The 17048-nt window shown below is 36.0% G+C and overlaps 1 protein-coding gene across 1 annotated transcript; it reads left to right on the top strand.

The window, feature by feature from the left end:
• Positions 1-597: 597 nt before the first annotated feature.
• Positions 598-16890, top strand: LOC127438727 (Kv channel-interacting protein 2-like). Its single transcript, XM_051694547.1, has 9 exons — positions 598-898; positions 8295-8393; positions 8579-8703; positions 11964-12033; positions 13196-13266; positions 14058-14165; positions 15189-15293; positions 16243-16305; positions 16473-16890. The coding sequence occupies exons 1-9, from the start codon at positions 826-828 to the stop codon at positions 16518-16520; spliced, it is 762 nt and encodes a 253-aa protein (XP_051550507.1). The 5' UTR covers positions 598-825; the 3' UTR covers positions 16521-16890.
• Positions 16891-17048: the final 158 nt, after the last annotated feature.

The raw sequence follows: 17048 nt of genomic DNA, 5'->3' as shown, positions 1-17048 counted from the left end.
ACGTACGTGCAAAGAAAGCTCTTGATTTGGAAGGTGCCTATGCCCCAGGGCCATTTCTGAGCATATGGGGGCCCTTAGTGAAATCGTACTTGGAGGTCCCTGCAATCAACCCCCCCCCCCCACCGAATCATTACATACTCCCTTCTCTCTCGGGCCACAAGGGGGCCCCCTATACCTGTCTAACTGATCAACAATAGACACCTAGGTCTTAACAGCAGCTTTTAGTATATATAAAAAATAAAAACCGGCATTTGGAATGTGTAAAAACGCTTTTGATTTGACAAGGCCAAAAAAATTACTATTTGGAATGTGCAGTAATAAAAGCTTTTGATTGGAAAAGAATGCTTTTGTATATCTTTTTTTTTATTTTTTTGCACATTCCTAATCAATTCTTTGGCTTTTCAAATCAAATGTAAAAAATGCTATTGATTTAAATGTGGCTGAATGCTGCTGATATGGGCATAAAAGCTCGATTTGGAAAGCGGCAATAATGCTACTGATATAACGTGCCAGTGGTGATGCCCTTATATGCTGTCTGCTCGCGCAGAGTCTTGATTCGCTGAGGAGGTTCAGATTCAGAGCAGATGGGATGCAGAGACTTGTCTGCAGAGATGTCTTAATAAGACGCACATGTTCTGCATGAATGAACTGAACACTTGAACAAATGCGTGCAGCAGCTGAAGACAGATGAGAACTTCTCTTGGAAATATAGGACATCGCCTGTATTCGAATTTTTAAAGCTTATGTTTGACATAGTGACATTTTCATTTTTCATTTTATATCGGGGTTGAAGATCTTTTAATCGACTCCGTACTGAGAGCAAAAATGAAGGTGAAATCTAGAGATGAGAGTTTGAATACTTCTGTTGAATTGGATGGATCCAGTGACCTGCTGACAGGTAAGTTTTTATGTCCGAACGATATAAGGATACCTGGGGTGATTTGCACAATAGGCTTTATACACATATGGATGTGTAGACTAGCCTATAAAGGGATATCTGTAGGAAGTTTTTGAATTCACTTAGCTGACTTCACGGTTTCACATGCACATGTAGGCTGTTCTAAACGCTGACTTGTTGGTATTATTGATTTCCATCTCGAAAAAAGTTTAAGTCCGGCGATTTTTTTAGTAATCAAATCAAATCAAATTCCTTTCAAATCATAAATCGGTCATTCAGTGTGCATATTTACAAGTGGCAACTCTCACTTCCCAAATCATGCTGTGATCAAAGCTGGACGCCGCAACAAATAGACACGCGTTAAAAAGTTGAACTTCTTTTTAAAGGACCCTTCACACCAAACGCGTTTTTGCGTCCATCCGCGCTGTTTTAATGTTGTATTTGTTTTTCTATGTAAACATGTACGCTAGATGGACGTCTTTGACCATTGCGCCGCGGTTTTTAGACGCGGTCACTTTAACGGTTAAAACACGTCTGAAAACACGCGCGTTTTGTTCCGCTTTATTCGTTAAGTCAAGCCATATATATTTGTATAGCGCTTTTCACAACAGACGTCGTTTCAAAGCAGCTGTACAGGAAATGTATAACAGAAATAATGTCTGTCATCATTCATCATTGTGCTATTTGATAAAAGATATGATTGTGCCTTAATTCAAGGGCGTAGATTTGGCGTAGATTTGGGGGGTTTCCACACTGTAAAAAAAAAATCCTGTTGTTTTTGCCAAAAAAAAAAAAAAAAAAAAAAAAAAAAAAAACCTTTACAGAACAACATGTAAATGTTACAGTTTAAAACTGTTGTAATTTACATGACCACGATGTCACTGTAAAAATAAGAATAACAAAATCTGTTAAATTTACAGTAAAAAAGTCATAAACTTGATATTAACCTTCTGAAACTGTAAAAATCTGCTTTTTACTTTATAATATATTGTTAATCACCGTCAAAATTACAGAAGAGCACATGATGACAGGAAGTTCACCAATAGTGTCTCTTCCAGGAGCAATGATCAATAAACATATAGAGACAGTGCTCAGAGTCACTCACACATGACATTTAAATAATGCAGTAAACATTAACTAAACTACATCAGATATAACACAGAACACCCCAGAGTACATAACTGATATTAAAAATAAGAAGAAACAGAACTATTTCCAGAAAATATGACGAAATATGATGGGTCACGCAGGGAATTCTGGGAACGCTAGATTATTATTATTATTATTATTATTACTGTAATTTTAACAATAATTTACTGTAAAAAGTACATGTACTCTCTTGTTAAACAATGTACATTTTTACCATTAATTATACAGGAAAATCATAATTTTAAAAAAATGTAAATTTACAAAATTTGAATGTAAAAACTACTGTATTGTCTTTTAAAATATATTTAAAAAATGTACTGTATATTTTACAGTTAATATCCGTTAATCAATTAACGTTTTTTTTCTGTAGCATTTTTACAGTCTTTTACCGTTAAAATTACAGACATTTTTACAGTGCATTGATCATGGTATAAATATTGGGGCGTTACCTCCCCCATCCCCCCTGGAATCTACGCCCCTGCTTTAATTAAATAATATTAATAATAATAAAAAAAACTCCATTATGCTGCGAAATGACATGACATAGGCTATTTTATGAAATACTCCCTACTAAATTATCTCTCTCTTTTAAATCAAACAATATGCCTAAATAATTTTTATTTTGCCATGACCAAGTCCAAGAAGGGCTGGTTAGCTGCGTAGTCGTATATCTCCCATCTATTCGTAACAAAGGCCTTTATAATATTACATAGATAATTTATGAAGTTTCGTTTTGTATAGAAATATCCTCTTTGTCAGTGTTGCCAGCTGTACCATTGCCTTAGGTAATGTTTCTAGAATACATTTGAAATACTATAGTTTTATTTTCTTCTGACTCTCCATATGTGCGATGTTGTTAATTCATCCCTTTCAAAAAGTGCTGTGGGAGTATCATGGCACAGTATCATATAGTAAAACAGGTACTTTGATATATACAATGTACTGAATGAGTACTGTATCATATCCGTATGCTATGGTATTTACAAGGTACACCAAGGTGATTCAAAGGTATACTAGTATATCTGGAAAGATAACATACCCTGGTTCTTTTTTGATAATGACAGTATATCCACCTTGGGGGAAAAAAAGCATTCAGAATTTACACATTTAGCAATATCATTTCCCAGTTACCAAATATTCTTTTCACTGTTATTTTCATGATTTCTATCAAGCTGTAAAATGTAAAATAAAAACAATATTTTAGAAGAAAAAAAACAAAAAACATGGAAATGTATAATGTGGGCCCTAAAGTGTTGGAAAATAGCAGTGAATTAATTTTAAGTGGTCAAAACAAAAGGTACCCTTTAAAGGTACCTTTAACCCTTTTGTGACCTTCAGGACATTTTTGTCTTTTTCATTTTTGTTTTTTCGATCATTTTGGCTGTGTTAATGCCAACGGCATACATTTTGCCAAAGGTGTGTATTTTCTGGGGGAATTTTGATATTTCAAACTTGGTTCCTATAATACATCTATAATAGCCATTTTTCTCATGTTTAGCCTATGGAGCAAATACATGCTTTTTTCCTATTTTCTGTCTGCTGTATTATAGAGCACTGCAGGACAATTAAATAAATGATGCAGCTAAAATTGTGTGGGTGTGTTGGTATGGATGACAGAGAGTGTTTTGTATGTGTGTATTGAGAAATTTGTGTGTGTGTAAAAAAACAACAGTGGCGTTATGTAAACAAACTGCCATTTAAAGGGTTAAATCCTGAAACTGAATGAATATTTGGTAGTTATGATCAGGAATGATGTTGGTTAAAAAATCTAAGTCAGTGAAAGTGGAAAATAATATTAAAATATTTTTATGGCAGTTTTTGACGCGGACATTTTTGTCTTCTAACGTACAGTTATTTTTTATTTTTTTTATTTATTTTTTTTAGATCTGACACTGCAAAAAAAAAAAAATGCATCAAAATCAATGTTGTTGCTAATCATTGACATATCCCAGACTGTGATAATCTCCTTAGCATTTAGTATATGGAATATATTATAATTTTTTTTTTTTTTTTTTTTCATATAAAAGCAACAGTGGCATTATATAAACAAACTGGCATTTAAAGGGTTAAAATCCTGAAAATTAATTAATATTTGGTAGTTATGATCAGGACTGATGTTGGTTAAAAATATAACTTATCGAAAGTGGAAAATAATATTAATATGGCAGTTTTTTGGACCTCTGAGTAACATTTTTAAATTGACACAAGGGTTAAAGAGACAAAAAAAGTAATTATTTTTTTTTTCACATTAAACATAACATATAAATGTACCTTTAAATGTACACAACAGGTCCTTGGGGTATATTTATGTACCCAAAATGAGTATAAAGTTTAACTAGAGGTACAAAAAAGGTCCCCTTGAGGTTACCACCCGAGTGATAATAAATAAATAATAGGCTCTAGCAAGCACCACAAATTAGTCAATGTTCCGTGTGTGTACAGGTACATTTGGTCAACATTCATATTTAAACTGCTGACGTAGGTCATGCTTTTCGTGCGTGTGTGTGTAAATTTGTCCATGCGTACCACCTTTATGTCACATATTGTTATTTTCACACATAAGTGCATTATGTGGGGCATAAAATATTTAATAAGCAGCTTTAACTCCAGAAAACATACTTCAAACAAATGCACGTAAACAGACGCAAGCGCTTAGCCAACGGATTGCCAACTCGCTGTCTGGTTAAACATCAACCTCAGTACTCAAGGGGGCGATAGAGTTATCTTTAAAAGTCTGGACCATTAAACTGAATGTGTTAGTGAAGTATGTTGCTATAAATATGTTGACTTTACTCACTCAGCAATATTCTGACTGTCGCTTCGCCATGACAGTAGTTGACTTAAAAGAAAAAACTCACCACTGAAGTGGACAGTTAAACTAATCTCTGCTTTAGCACCCCTTGTGGCAACGCTGAGAATGCAATGCATATTTGTTACATATGTTATTATGAATTGCAATCTGACACACATTTTGGAATGCAGAAAATTGAGCTTATTTAGCTAGAAACGTCTGCGATCTCATACTTGCAAAGGGTATGTTTAGGCCTTTTGATAGTTTAACTTCACAATAACAAACAAGGACACCAAATGGGGTTGGAGAAAGATTTTTTGGCATTAGACGAATATTGCATATTGAGTAATTTTTGTAACATTATCTCTTTTTTTAGATGCTATTTTGCACTAAGTGCAAATAGCGATAGATGCTTTAGTTATAAGTAACATCACTAATTACTTTTAAGTTAGGATAGTTTAATTTTTTTGCTCAACAAATTTAAAATAATATCTGCTTTTTCTACTTGTTCATTGTCACACACAAGTCATACACTGAACACATTGCTCCATTACAATGACTTATTAGGGGGTGTACGCCCTTCAGCTGTCACAAAAACTCAAAGGGATGTACATATGAACATAATTCATGTTTTGCATTCTACAATAATAAAGGTATTTAACTTAAATGAAAGACAGTCACTGTAATCTTATTACTAGGATTTAATATGTAATGTGTTAAACTGCTTTTTGACTCAAAAGTAATTAGAGTACAGTAACTAATTGCTTTGTAGTCAGATTACACCCAATGCTGCATATTTCTGAGTGAAACAAGATATTTGCAATTGGATACTGAAAAGTGGTCTCTATTTGGCAGGTGGTTGGAAAGGAGGGCTTGGTGGTATCAGCCCAAAAGGAAAGTCGTTCCAAGGCAGCGCAAGTGATTACATTATAATGAAAAATTACAAAGACAATGATTTCTTTCATTTGGAGTAAGCTGCACCAATGAATTTTGCACAATAAAACCAGGAATGTCTTTTAAAGGGATAGTTCACCCAAAAATGAAAATTCACTCATGATTTACTCACCCTCATGCCATCCCAGATGTGTAAGACTTTCTGTCTTCAGCAGAACACAAATGAAGATTTTTAGAAGAATATATCAGCACTGTAGGTACATACAATGCAAGTGAATGCATTGGTGGTGGTGACCAGAACTTGTAAGCTTCGAAAAGCACATAAAGGAAGCATAAAAGTAATCCATACGACTCCAGTGGTTAAATCCATATCTTCAGAAGCGATCGGATAGGTGTTGGTGAGAAACAGATCAGTATTTAAGTCCTTTTTTAATAAATCTCCACTTTCACTTTTACTTCCACATTCTTCTTTTGTTTTTTGGCGATTCACTTTCTTCATGCAAATTGCCACCTACTGGTTGGGGCTGGTCAAAGGTGGAGATTTATAGTAAAAAAATGATGTAAATATTGATCTGTTTCTTGCCCACACAACTATCAAATTTCTTCTGAAGACACGGATTAAACAACTGGAGTTGTAATGATTACTTCTGAGCTGCCTTTATGTGCTTTTTGAAGCTTCAAAGTTTTGGTCACCATTCACTTGCAGTGTATGGACCTACAGAGCTGAAATATTCTTCTAAAAATCTTCATTTATGTTCTGCAGAAGAAAGGAACTTACACATCTGGGATGGCATGAGGGTGAGTAAATGATGAGAGAATTTTCATTTTTCAGAGAACTATCCCTTTAAAAAAGTAAACAGGGTCAATTTTGATTTTATGCTGACTTTAAGGGCAACCTTTGTGTAATAGTAGAAGATTTTTCCTTTGAACGCATAATTTGGCAAAGCATCATTTGTTCTCTGTGTGCGGGCCCCTAGTTGTTTGAATGGGTGCAAATATATGGTATACTAGATACATATACACTATATGGCCAAAAGTTTGTGGACACCATATGTGCTTGATGAACATTTGATTTCAAAATCGTAGGCATCAATTTCCCCCTTTGCTGTAATAACAGCTTCCTCTCTTTTGGGAAGACTTTCCACTATACTGTATGTAGTAACATGGCTGCAGGGATTTGCTGTCATTCAGACACAAGGCTATCAGTGAGGTCAGGAACTGATGTTGGTCGATGGGGCCTGACTTACAGTTGCTGTTCCAGTTCACCCCAAAAGTGATCAGTGGGGTTCAGGTCTGGGCTTTGTGCAGCCAGTCAATGTCTTCCACGCCAGACACAGTAAACCATTCCTTATGGACCTCACTTTGTTCACAGGGGCATTGTCATGCTGGAACAGAAAAGGGCTATCCCCAAACAGTTGCCACACATTTGGAAGCACACAAAGCCCAAGCCATTACATAAAGAAACATTAAGATTTTTCTTTACTGGATTTAATGGAGTAACCAAATTCATTAATTAGAAGGGTGTGTCCACAAACTTTTGGCCATATAGTGTATTTGCTGTTACAGAAAGTATTCACAACAGTTGAACTGTCTGCATGCACCTGTGCACATCTGTGTTCAGCATAGAATTGGTTTTGTTTGTTTTTCCATCCCAGGATAAATGAATCATGGAGGTACAGGTGGACAAAACAATTCACAGCTCTTAAGTACCATTTTGCTCTGTGTATTTTAAAGACTGACATGCACAAAAAGCTCAGTGCCAACTTAATAAACTGATTCAAAGGTGAAGTGTGTAATTTTTTGGATGTTGAAAGACTTCCCCCCACCCAGCATGATGTGGACAGACAACTGTGAGAAAGCCATTCATACTTTGCCATTCGTATCAAGTTGGCCGATGTTGTTGTGGCTGATCGACATTGCCCAGGGCAACGCTGAAAGGTACAACGAAAACTTGTCGTCACAGTATTAAAGCAAAATAAAACAAAGTATTCATGAAAGGCTAAATGAGATTTTGCATCTTTTTCTATGTAAACTTGCTCTAAGACAGATGTTTTTAAATGTTGGATGCATCTCAGATTTTTCAGCATCTCGTGCAGGAGTGTCATGCCACGCAGGTGTGCTATCTATTTTTGTTTTTTAATAAACTTTAGACATTTCAAGAAATTTAAGATGAACCGATTCAGCGTTTCATTTACACAATCCAAACCAAAAATCTAAGCTTCCCTAGAACTTTAACACTTTTGCTGCATTTCAAGCACTGCTGTTTCCTTCAGCAAATGCAAATCTAGTTGAATAGAACTTGCCATGTCCAGCAACCTCAAAAGGGTCAAAGAAAGAGTGTGTCATCGCACTCTTTCACTATAGATTGGGGCAAATTCAATTCTGGAAATGCAGTGATCCGATTCATTTCTTGAACGAAAATAAGACCAACAAACTGTGTGAGCTGACTTTGACGTATTGCTGTTGTGTTAATAGTTTTATTTCCTCGTAATACAATTTAAATGATATACAAAGCACTTTTGCATAGTCATCAATTTGCTTTACGTCCTCTGTGATTTGCAGGTAACCCTCCCTCAGGCCAGAGGAAAAAGAACATCAAACAGCGTTTCCTCAGACTTCTGCCCTGCTGTCATTTGGACACCAAACCAACTGTCAGGCAAAGCAAGTGACCAACTGTCCTGTTTTTAGCTTTCCTCCTTTTAGTGTAAATGTATGTGATTTAGTGTAAAATAAGTACTGGTGTATACCATGCACAGTCCTCATTGTGCATGGCTTCAGTTGCTAGTCCATTCCGATCTGTGTGCCAGTTTGTGTTTGAATGTCTTTATCTCTGTTATCTTGTATAGACAGTATAGAGGACGATTTTGAACTCGCCACTGTCTGCTACAGGCCGGAGGGTCTGGAAAAACTAATGGAACAGACCAAATTCAGCAGAAAAGAGCTGCAGATCCAATACAGAAGTTTCAAAAATGTAAGAAATGTGCTCATCATGTGGCCTCATTATTCTTTGATTGTTAACATCTTATTGGTTCAGATTTTGTGAGGATCGTTACCAGTAGTAGTGGGCTGTTCAACTGACCTAACAATAAGTATTTATATTAGGGCTGTCAATCAATTAAACGTTTTAATCAAATTAATTACATGGTGTCCCGATTAATTCATCAAATTAATCACAGTTAATCACGATTAACTGCTAAGAAAGCCCCTCAAGTAACAATAATTCAATATATAATTATGAAATAATTATAGTTATCTTTAAATATTTACAAATATATATATATATATATATATATACACGTATATACATATACAGTATATAAAATATAATACAAATATTCAGATAATTAAAATGGATTACATTATTGTGGCAGCATTGATAGACAATATAAAAAGCGGCTTTAGAATCCAATGTATTGTTTATTTGCATATTTTGAACATATGCCAATCACTGGCATACAGTTCACAGCAATCCATTTTGCAAGTGAATTTGTCAATCAATCAGAGATTTATTATGTGGGCTTGTCTAAGGACCCATGAATGTACACCTGTGTCAAACGGATGCTTTTGGAGCATCTCACTTTGGTTGTGTCACGTCATAAACATACCATTTTTAGGTTGCTGTATCAAGTTAAACGTAGTTTAATACTTAGAAGAACACGTCTTGAGATCCCTTTCATTCGGATTTGAGCTCCATCAAGCTGTGTTTTGAACGCAAGAACGCATCCTCGTGTTGTGCTGTCTGCTGAAGGGTTGTTTTGTTCTCTGTATTAGCTGTACATTTATGGAGCCAGATTTCTGCCAAAAGTAAACAAACAAATAGAAAGTTTTACAAACACAATCCGCTTCGCAACTCGACTCTCAAACAAAAAGAAAGCGATTTGAAAGGGCCATTTGAGAGAAAATGAATAGTAGTTGTCCTGTACCACTGGCTTAACAAACAAATGCACTGTTTTACAAATATAAAAAATGTGTTTCATATGAGCCTACATCATATTTCACAAATAAATACAATCTATACGCGTTGCCTATACAGCTGAAATTTCGCTTACTGCCCCCTGGAGAAAACAGGTGGCACTTCAAGCTTGAATTTCTCAGGAATCTTCCTTATTACGGTCCGTGATTAATTGCATAATTTGTATTTTTTTACGTGTTATTTTTAATACAATTAATCACACTGAATTAACACATTAAATCGACAGCCCTAATTTATATTATGGCTGGCAATCAATTTAAAAAATTTAATCGAATTAAGTACATGATATGCCGATTATTAATAGAATTAATTACAATTAATTGCATATATCAATATTTTCTGAGAAAGGCCCCCAAATAAAGATGATTTAAAATATAATAATTTAAATTATTATAGATAAAATATAACATAAAATATCCAGATTATATATTTATATTAGAAAATATTGTTTGTTTTATTTCCATATCCTTGACGTCTTTTACATATATTTCCATAAGCCTATTTTTGGCCTACACTTTTTGTTTGTTTTTTCTCTCCCCTTTTTCTCCCCAATTTGGTCCTCGTGATGGCGTAGTGACTCCCCTCAATCCGGGTGGCGGATGATGAATCTCTGTTGCCTCCGTGTCTGAGACCGTCAATCAATCTGTGTGTGCATCTTATCACGTGGCTTGTTGAGTGTGTTACCGCGGAGACATAGCGTGTGTGGAGGCTTTGCGCTATTCTCCGCGGCATCCACACACAACTCTCCATGCGCCCCACCAAGAGCGAACCACATTATAGCGACCTTGAGGAGGTTAACCCATGTGACTCTACCCTCCCTAGCAACCGGGCCAATTTGGTTGCTTAGGAGACCTGACTGGAGTCACTCAGCACGCCCTGGATTCAAACTTGCGACTTCAGGGGTGGTAGTCAGCGTCTTTACTCGCTGAGCTACCCAGGTCCCCTTTGGCCTACTCTTGACAGTAATACATTTTCACTTGATTCGTCACTTTCTCACATGATGCGCTCTTTCCCTGCGATTAAAAATGTTTGTCTATGTAGTCTGTACACATGCATCAGACGGATGTTCTTAGGGCATCTCACTTTGGTTGCATGGTGTTTCAGCATCTTACACCATAAACACGCATTTTAAGTCGCCGTGTCGAGTTAAAAGTAGATTGAAACTTTTTAAAAACATGTCTCAAGATCCCTGCATTCTATTGTGCTCTGCCCAACTGTATTTGAATGCAAAAGTTTTCATGTTGAGCTGCCTGCTGGTATGACGAGGCACTTTGCCTGTACAGCCCTAGAAGTTCTAGGTACACCCCAAATTGATGCGGCCCCTGCCCCCTGCTGACTGAAGACTGCAAAAAATATCAATGCTTACTATAGAATTTAGGGGGTATGATTGATTGCGTACATTTTTTAAAACATAATTTTTTAAATAATTAATCAAGCTAAATGAATGCGTTAAATCGACAGCCCTAATTTATAATCAATTGTTGAAATGTGTCTCTGCCTAAAGTCCACTTATATTGTTATTTAAGCTTTCTGGCTCTAAAAGCAGTTGTATTTTAGCTTTTCATCACACAGGAAAATATGGCAACATGAGGTTGAATGTTTTGTTAGCTTAAATCAGTCAATGCTTTCTGACTGGCCGACCTGCCCCCAGTGGCCAAAGTTGGAACTACAATCACACACATGCGTAAGCGCAACAGTACTGTGAGCAAAACAGCATTTTTTCTTTTACTTCTTTGAATGGATGTCACGTGAAAGGCATTTTCAGGATTTTAGGTAACATTTGAGAAGTAATCACATAAATATATGTACTTCTAACCCCAACCATGACAGTCCTGAGACCAAAACAGCATTAATACTTACTTCTTTGCTAATGTAGTATCTCGCTAGCCGAAGAGCAGAATGGATGTGACATGAAAAGGACAATGTGGGTGATTTTCAGGACATGAGCATTCACCGCGAGGTGGCGCTTGATTTCGTCACACAGCTAGTTTTAAAGTTTGGATTAAAAAAAATCAAATAAAATTTGTGTGCAACATGAACAAAGCCTTAGAAGTAAATATACTGTTTTTGCTACTGTATTGTTTCAACTCCCAAGCATAAACCCTTTGTGAGTTTTGTGTTTGGTTTACACTGCTCTATCCTTTTAATAGCAGTAACTTTGCACCATGAGTAAACCCTCACTAAGTTGTTTGCTTCTTTGTATGTGTGTTGGTGTGTCCATGTATGTGTCTGTGCATGAGTATTTTGTTGTACTGTAGGAATGTCCCACAGGAGTAGTAAATGAAGAGACCTTTAAGTTAATCTTCTCTCACTTTTTTCCTCAGGGAGGTAAGTACATGTTGTGTTACACTGTTACTTGATGCAAGTGTTCCACCTTTGATTCCATTAGTACAAACATTTCAGATCAAGCGCAACCATTTTCTTCTTTGTTTTCAAAGTTGTCTCTGAAATAGGCTGTACTTATGTTATGTTAGGGCTGTCAATCAATTAAAATTCGTAATCAAATTAATTACATGATGTACCAGTTAATTAATTAAATTAATCACGATTAATCGTAAATATAACTATTTACTGAAAAGGCACCCGAATAGACAATTTGGAATATAATAATTATAAATATGATATAGTTCATTCAGATAATTCAAATACATTACATCATATGCGTTTATTGTGGGAGCAGGCAAGTTAAGCATTTAGACAATACTTAAAATAGTCATTGAACATAACATTATTGTTGGCCTACTTCTATGTGCACTATTTATCATCAGACGAATGCTTTTATAGCAACTCACTTTCGTTGCATTGCATCTCACTAGTTTTCAGCATCTCTAAACATGAATGCAGTGTTTTAGGACACTGTCAAATTAAACATAGTTTGTGTAACAGATGTGTGCTCCATAGTGGCCAGTAGGGGCGCTAGTCATGTTGGACTTCAAAATTAAAGTCCAACATGACTAGCACCCCTACTGGCCATTAGAGAGAACATGTACGTTACAGTCTGAAACTTTAAAAAAATGCGTCTTGAGAGCCCTGCATTCTACAAAGCTCAGTCCAGCTGTCATTGCACACAAGAGCGTGCCTTCTGTGAAAGGTTGTGCTGCCTGTTGCTCTCGTTGGTTTGAGGATGCGTGTTTTTTTGTACAGCTGGAGTTGCGCTGACTGCCCCCTACTGCCACCTGTAGTATTTGTAGAAACATCACTACAGTACATCAAACTTTATTTGCGCTCTGATAGTAGGAACATTTTTGGAAATAGTTATAACAGAAATAAATACAAGTTTGAGGCATGATTAATTTCGTGCATTATTTTTCATATAATTCATCACACCAAATGAGCGCGTTAAAACAACAGCCCTGCTTATTCCATATGGATAAATAGCAAATCTCATTGATGTCAACACACTGTTTCTACTCATTTCTATGTGTTGTCTGCTTAACAGAATGCAAGTTTATTTTAAAGGTTTTCTTTAAATTTGTGTACTCTTTTGAAGATTCTAGCACATATGCTCATTTCCTGTTTGAGGCTTTTGACAGACACAAGAATGGAGCAGTGAGTTTTGAGGTGAGTTTACTGTTAATTCATATACTTAAAGGGATAGTTCACCCAAAAATGAAAATTCTCTCATCATTTACTCGCTCTCATGCCATCCCAGATGTGTATGACTTCCTTTCTTCTGCAGAACACAAATTAAGATTTTAGAAGAATATTTCAGCTCTGTAGGTCCATACAGTACAAGTGAATGATGACCAAAACTTTGAAGCTCCAAAAATCACATAAAGGAAACATAAAAGTAGTCCATCTGACTCCAGTGGTTAAATCCATGTCTTCAGAAGCGATATGATATGTGGGGTGAGAAACAGATCCATATTTAAGTCCTTTTTTCACTATTAATCTCCACTTTCACTTCCACATACTTCTTCCTTTTTTTTTGGGCGATTTGTGTTCTTCGTGCATATCACCATTTACTGGGCAGGGAGCAGAAATTACAGTAAAGGACTTAAATATTGATCTGTTTTTCACCCACACCTTTTCCAGTAATTAATATGAGACTTTATTTATCCAATTATATTTGAAAAGTTGAGGGAAATAAAGCATATTGTCATAGAAAATGAATGTAAAACACTGTACTGTACTTAGGGTCTAATATTAGTCAATTACGTATTACAGTGTCATGTATTTTATACTATATTAGGAATGATTCATTGATTTAAATCCCAATTATGGAAAACATAACTTGAGAACAGCATGGGCATGAACTATAATCATCGATTTTTGTCATTATTTGTGATGTGTTACATATTTAAATGACTTTATTTTAAATTTTCTGGTCTGTTATCTGTCACTGGCTTCAGGACTTTATGATTGGCATGTCAATCATTTTGCGTGGTACGGTCACTGACAGACTGTGCTGGGCGTTTAGTCTGTATGATCTCAATAAGGATGGCTGCATCACTAAAGAGGTACAGTGCTATAGATGTGGACTGATGAAAATAACTTTGCTGATACATCACTCTTCTGGTAGCATGTCATATGGAAGTTGCAACATAGTCTCATAGAATCACATTACTATAACTAAAGTTTTACAAAATATATTTTACGTGGCTCAATGTACATATCGCAGCAGTCTACCGGTGAAATGAACACTAGAGGCGCTACAACAACAATGACTTTTATTCACTTTCACACAAATCAGGAGTAAAACGGCACATTATCAATTAATAAACAATTACTTTTTGCCCTGTTCCTCATATGATGCTACCTTATGACATCTAAACACTTTTACTATAGCGTGTGACTTGTAAGACGATCCACATTAGCATTAGCATTACATAATCAACTACATTTATAAGCTTGTTCAATCATGATGAAATTGTGAGGTAGCTCAACTGATAGGGTGTTGCACTTGTGATGTTAAGGTCCAGGGTACGAGTCCTGAAGACCACATGAGTCGACATGTGAACTGAAAGTGTCATAGAAGTGCCACAAAATGACGTGGCTACTTCAGGAATTGTCTTTCATCTCACATTTGCTTTTATCACACTATCAGTTAGGTTTAAGGTTTAGGTTAGGGAGGTCGGTTTTGTTGATTTAAAACTCGATAGAGCATTAACTAAATACTAAATAGCTAATAGAAAATGTAACTTGCTTTTAGCGCCACCTAGTGGACATTTCACCTCCATACTGCCGCGATAAGATCAGGCTGGAAAGTTGGTGGGTTTAAATGGTCATTTTCAGTGTAAACTGGATATAACTTTACAGACAAAGTAAGTGATTTTATCACATTTGTCTGATATTAACACATATAGTGTTGAAGTCTTGTAGCTATACTTTTGAAAATATATTTTAGCGTTTATTCCACTGCAATGCCTTGCCCCATAGAATCCCATTGTATGTACATTACTGTAAAAGTGGGTTTAATGACTATAAAAGTTACATAGAACACATAACGATGGGTGTCCATTTCTTCTTTTTGTCTCTTTCAGGAAATGAATGATATTATGATGTCTATATATGATATGATGGGGAAATGCACAAATCCATGTATGAAGGACAGTGCTCCCAAAGAACATGTAGAGAGTTTCTTCCAGGTAATGATCAAGTAATTTATCTTACTTTGTTTCTAATTCCCTTTCCACTTTTTGTGAACACACACAGACACTTGCAACTCACTCTCATAGTATGAACGTTACTATAACTAAATTGTTTAATTGTTATAACTAAACTGACTTAAACGTGCCACGTTCTACGTTTTGGCGCAGTTTTCTGGTGAAATGAAGGCGCTGCAACAACTGTGCGTTTTACTCACTTTCACACAAATCACGACTACAACGGTTGATTATGAATTTATAAACACTTATTTTTCACTCTGTTACTTACACACTGCTATGTTATGATATTGAAACACTTACTAAAACAAATCATTTGAAAAATGATACAATTTAACATTTGTATTACGAACTCACCTACATTTACACACTTTTTCCAATGCGATTAGCTTCTGCGGCAGCTCACCTCACAGAGTGTTTGACTTTGGACTCGGATGACCATGGTTCGAGATCAGTCAAGCATGCAAGCTGGTACGTGAGACGAACGTGTCATAGAAGTGACACAAAATTATGTGGTTTCTTTAGATAATATGCTTTTCATTTCTCTTTTTGTTTTTGGACACTATCGGTTAGGTTTAGGCGTTGGTTCAGGGTAAGGATGTCTGTTTTGTGTCTACCTCTCATTTGATTCTAGATCACTTTCGGTTAGGTTTAGGTTAAAGTTTTAGGCTACAGAGGTATATTTTACTCCATTAAAACCTCCATTTAATAGTCACCTTAAAAACATTTTAACGACACCATTTCACTTGCTTTTGGCGCCCCCTGCTGGACATTTCACTGGAAAACTGCAGCCATTCTGCAAAAATGTTGCCACATTCACGTAATGTTCATGAGACTGGGGTGCACACTTATGTACAATCGTTGATCCCAGCTTGCCATTTTTCTGGCACAATAGTTTTCAAAGCAACCATTAATGTTTTTTTTCTTTCAGAAAATGGATCGCAATAATGACGGCGTTGTCACTATGGAGGAATTCCTGGAGTCATGTCAAAAGGTAAAAGGATGACAATCAATTATAGACTGACAATAATGCATTACTCTTGAAACTATGGAGTATTGCTTCTGTTTTACAGTACCTATCTTTTCTGTTCATGGTGTCTACGGCTATGTAAAATGTTATTTGTGTTGCGCTTGGTCTTTTTGTCAACTTTCTTTGTTTAGGATGAAACCATCATGGAGTCTATGCATCTGTTTGACCACGTCTTTTAGCTCGATGACACCCTTTGCCGAACCTTCTGGAAGCAAAACATTCTGTTGTGACACTGATCCAATGACTGCCTCCATCTTTTACCTACAAGAAATACTGACAATGTACACCTGAATTGGTGCACTCTAAGCATGACATGTTATTTTACACACTAAGGATGAGCGGGATGACTTTTAAAGGAACAGTTCACCCAAAAATAAAAATGTTCTCATGATTTACTCACCCTCATGCCATCCCTGATGTGTATGACTTTCTTCTGCAGAACGGAAATTAAGATTTTTAGAAGAATATTTCAGCCCTGTGGCTCCAGAGAGTGCAAGTGAATGGTAATCAAAACTTTGAAACTCCAAAAAGCACATAAACGCAGCAATGTAATCCACATAACTCCAGTGGTTAAATCCATGTCTTCTGAAGTGATATGATAAGTGTGGGTGAGAAACAGAACAATATTTAAGCCCTTTTTTAATATAAATTCTCCTCCCTGTCCAGTAGGTGGCTAAAGAAGAATAAGGACGTGAAAGTGGAGATTT

The sequence above is a fragment of the Myxocyprinus asiaticus genome, chromosome 50, assembly GCF_019703515.2.
Source record: "Myxocyprinus asiaticus isolate MX2 ecotype Aquarium Trade chromosome 50, UBuf_Myxa_2, whole genome shotgun sequence".
Lineage (NCBI taxonomy): Eukaryota > Metazoa > Chordata > Actinopteri > Cypriniformes > Catostomidae > Myxocyprinus > Myxocyprinus asiaticus.
The sequence above is the reverse complement of the archived record's forward strand: the minus strand, read 5'-3'. Positions and strand labels throughout refer to the sequence as shown.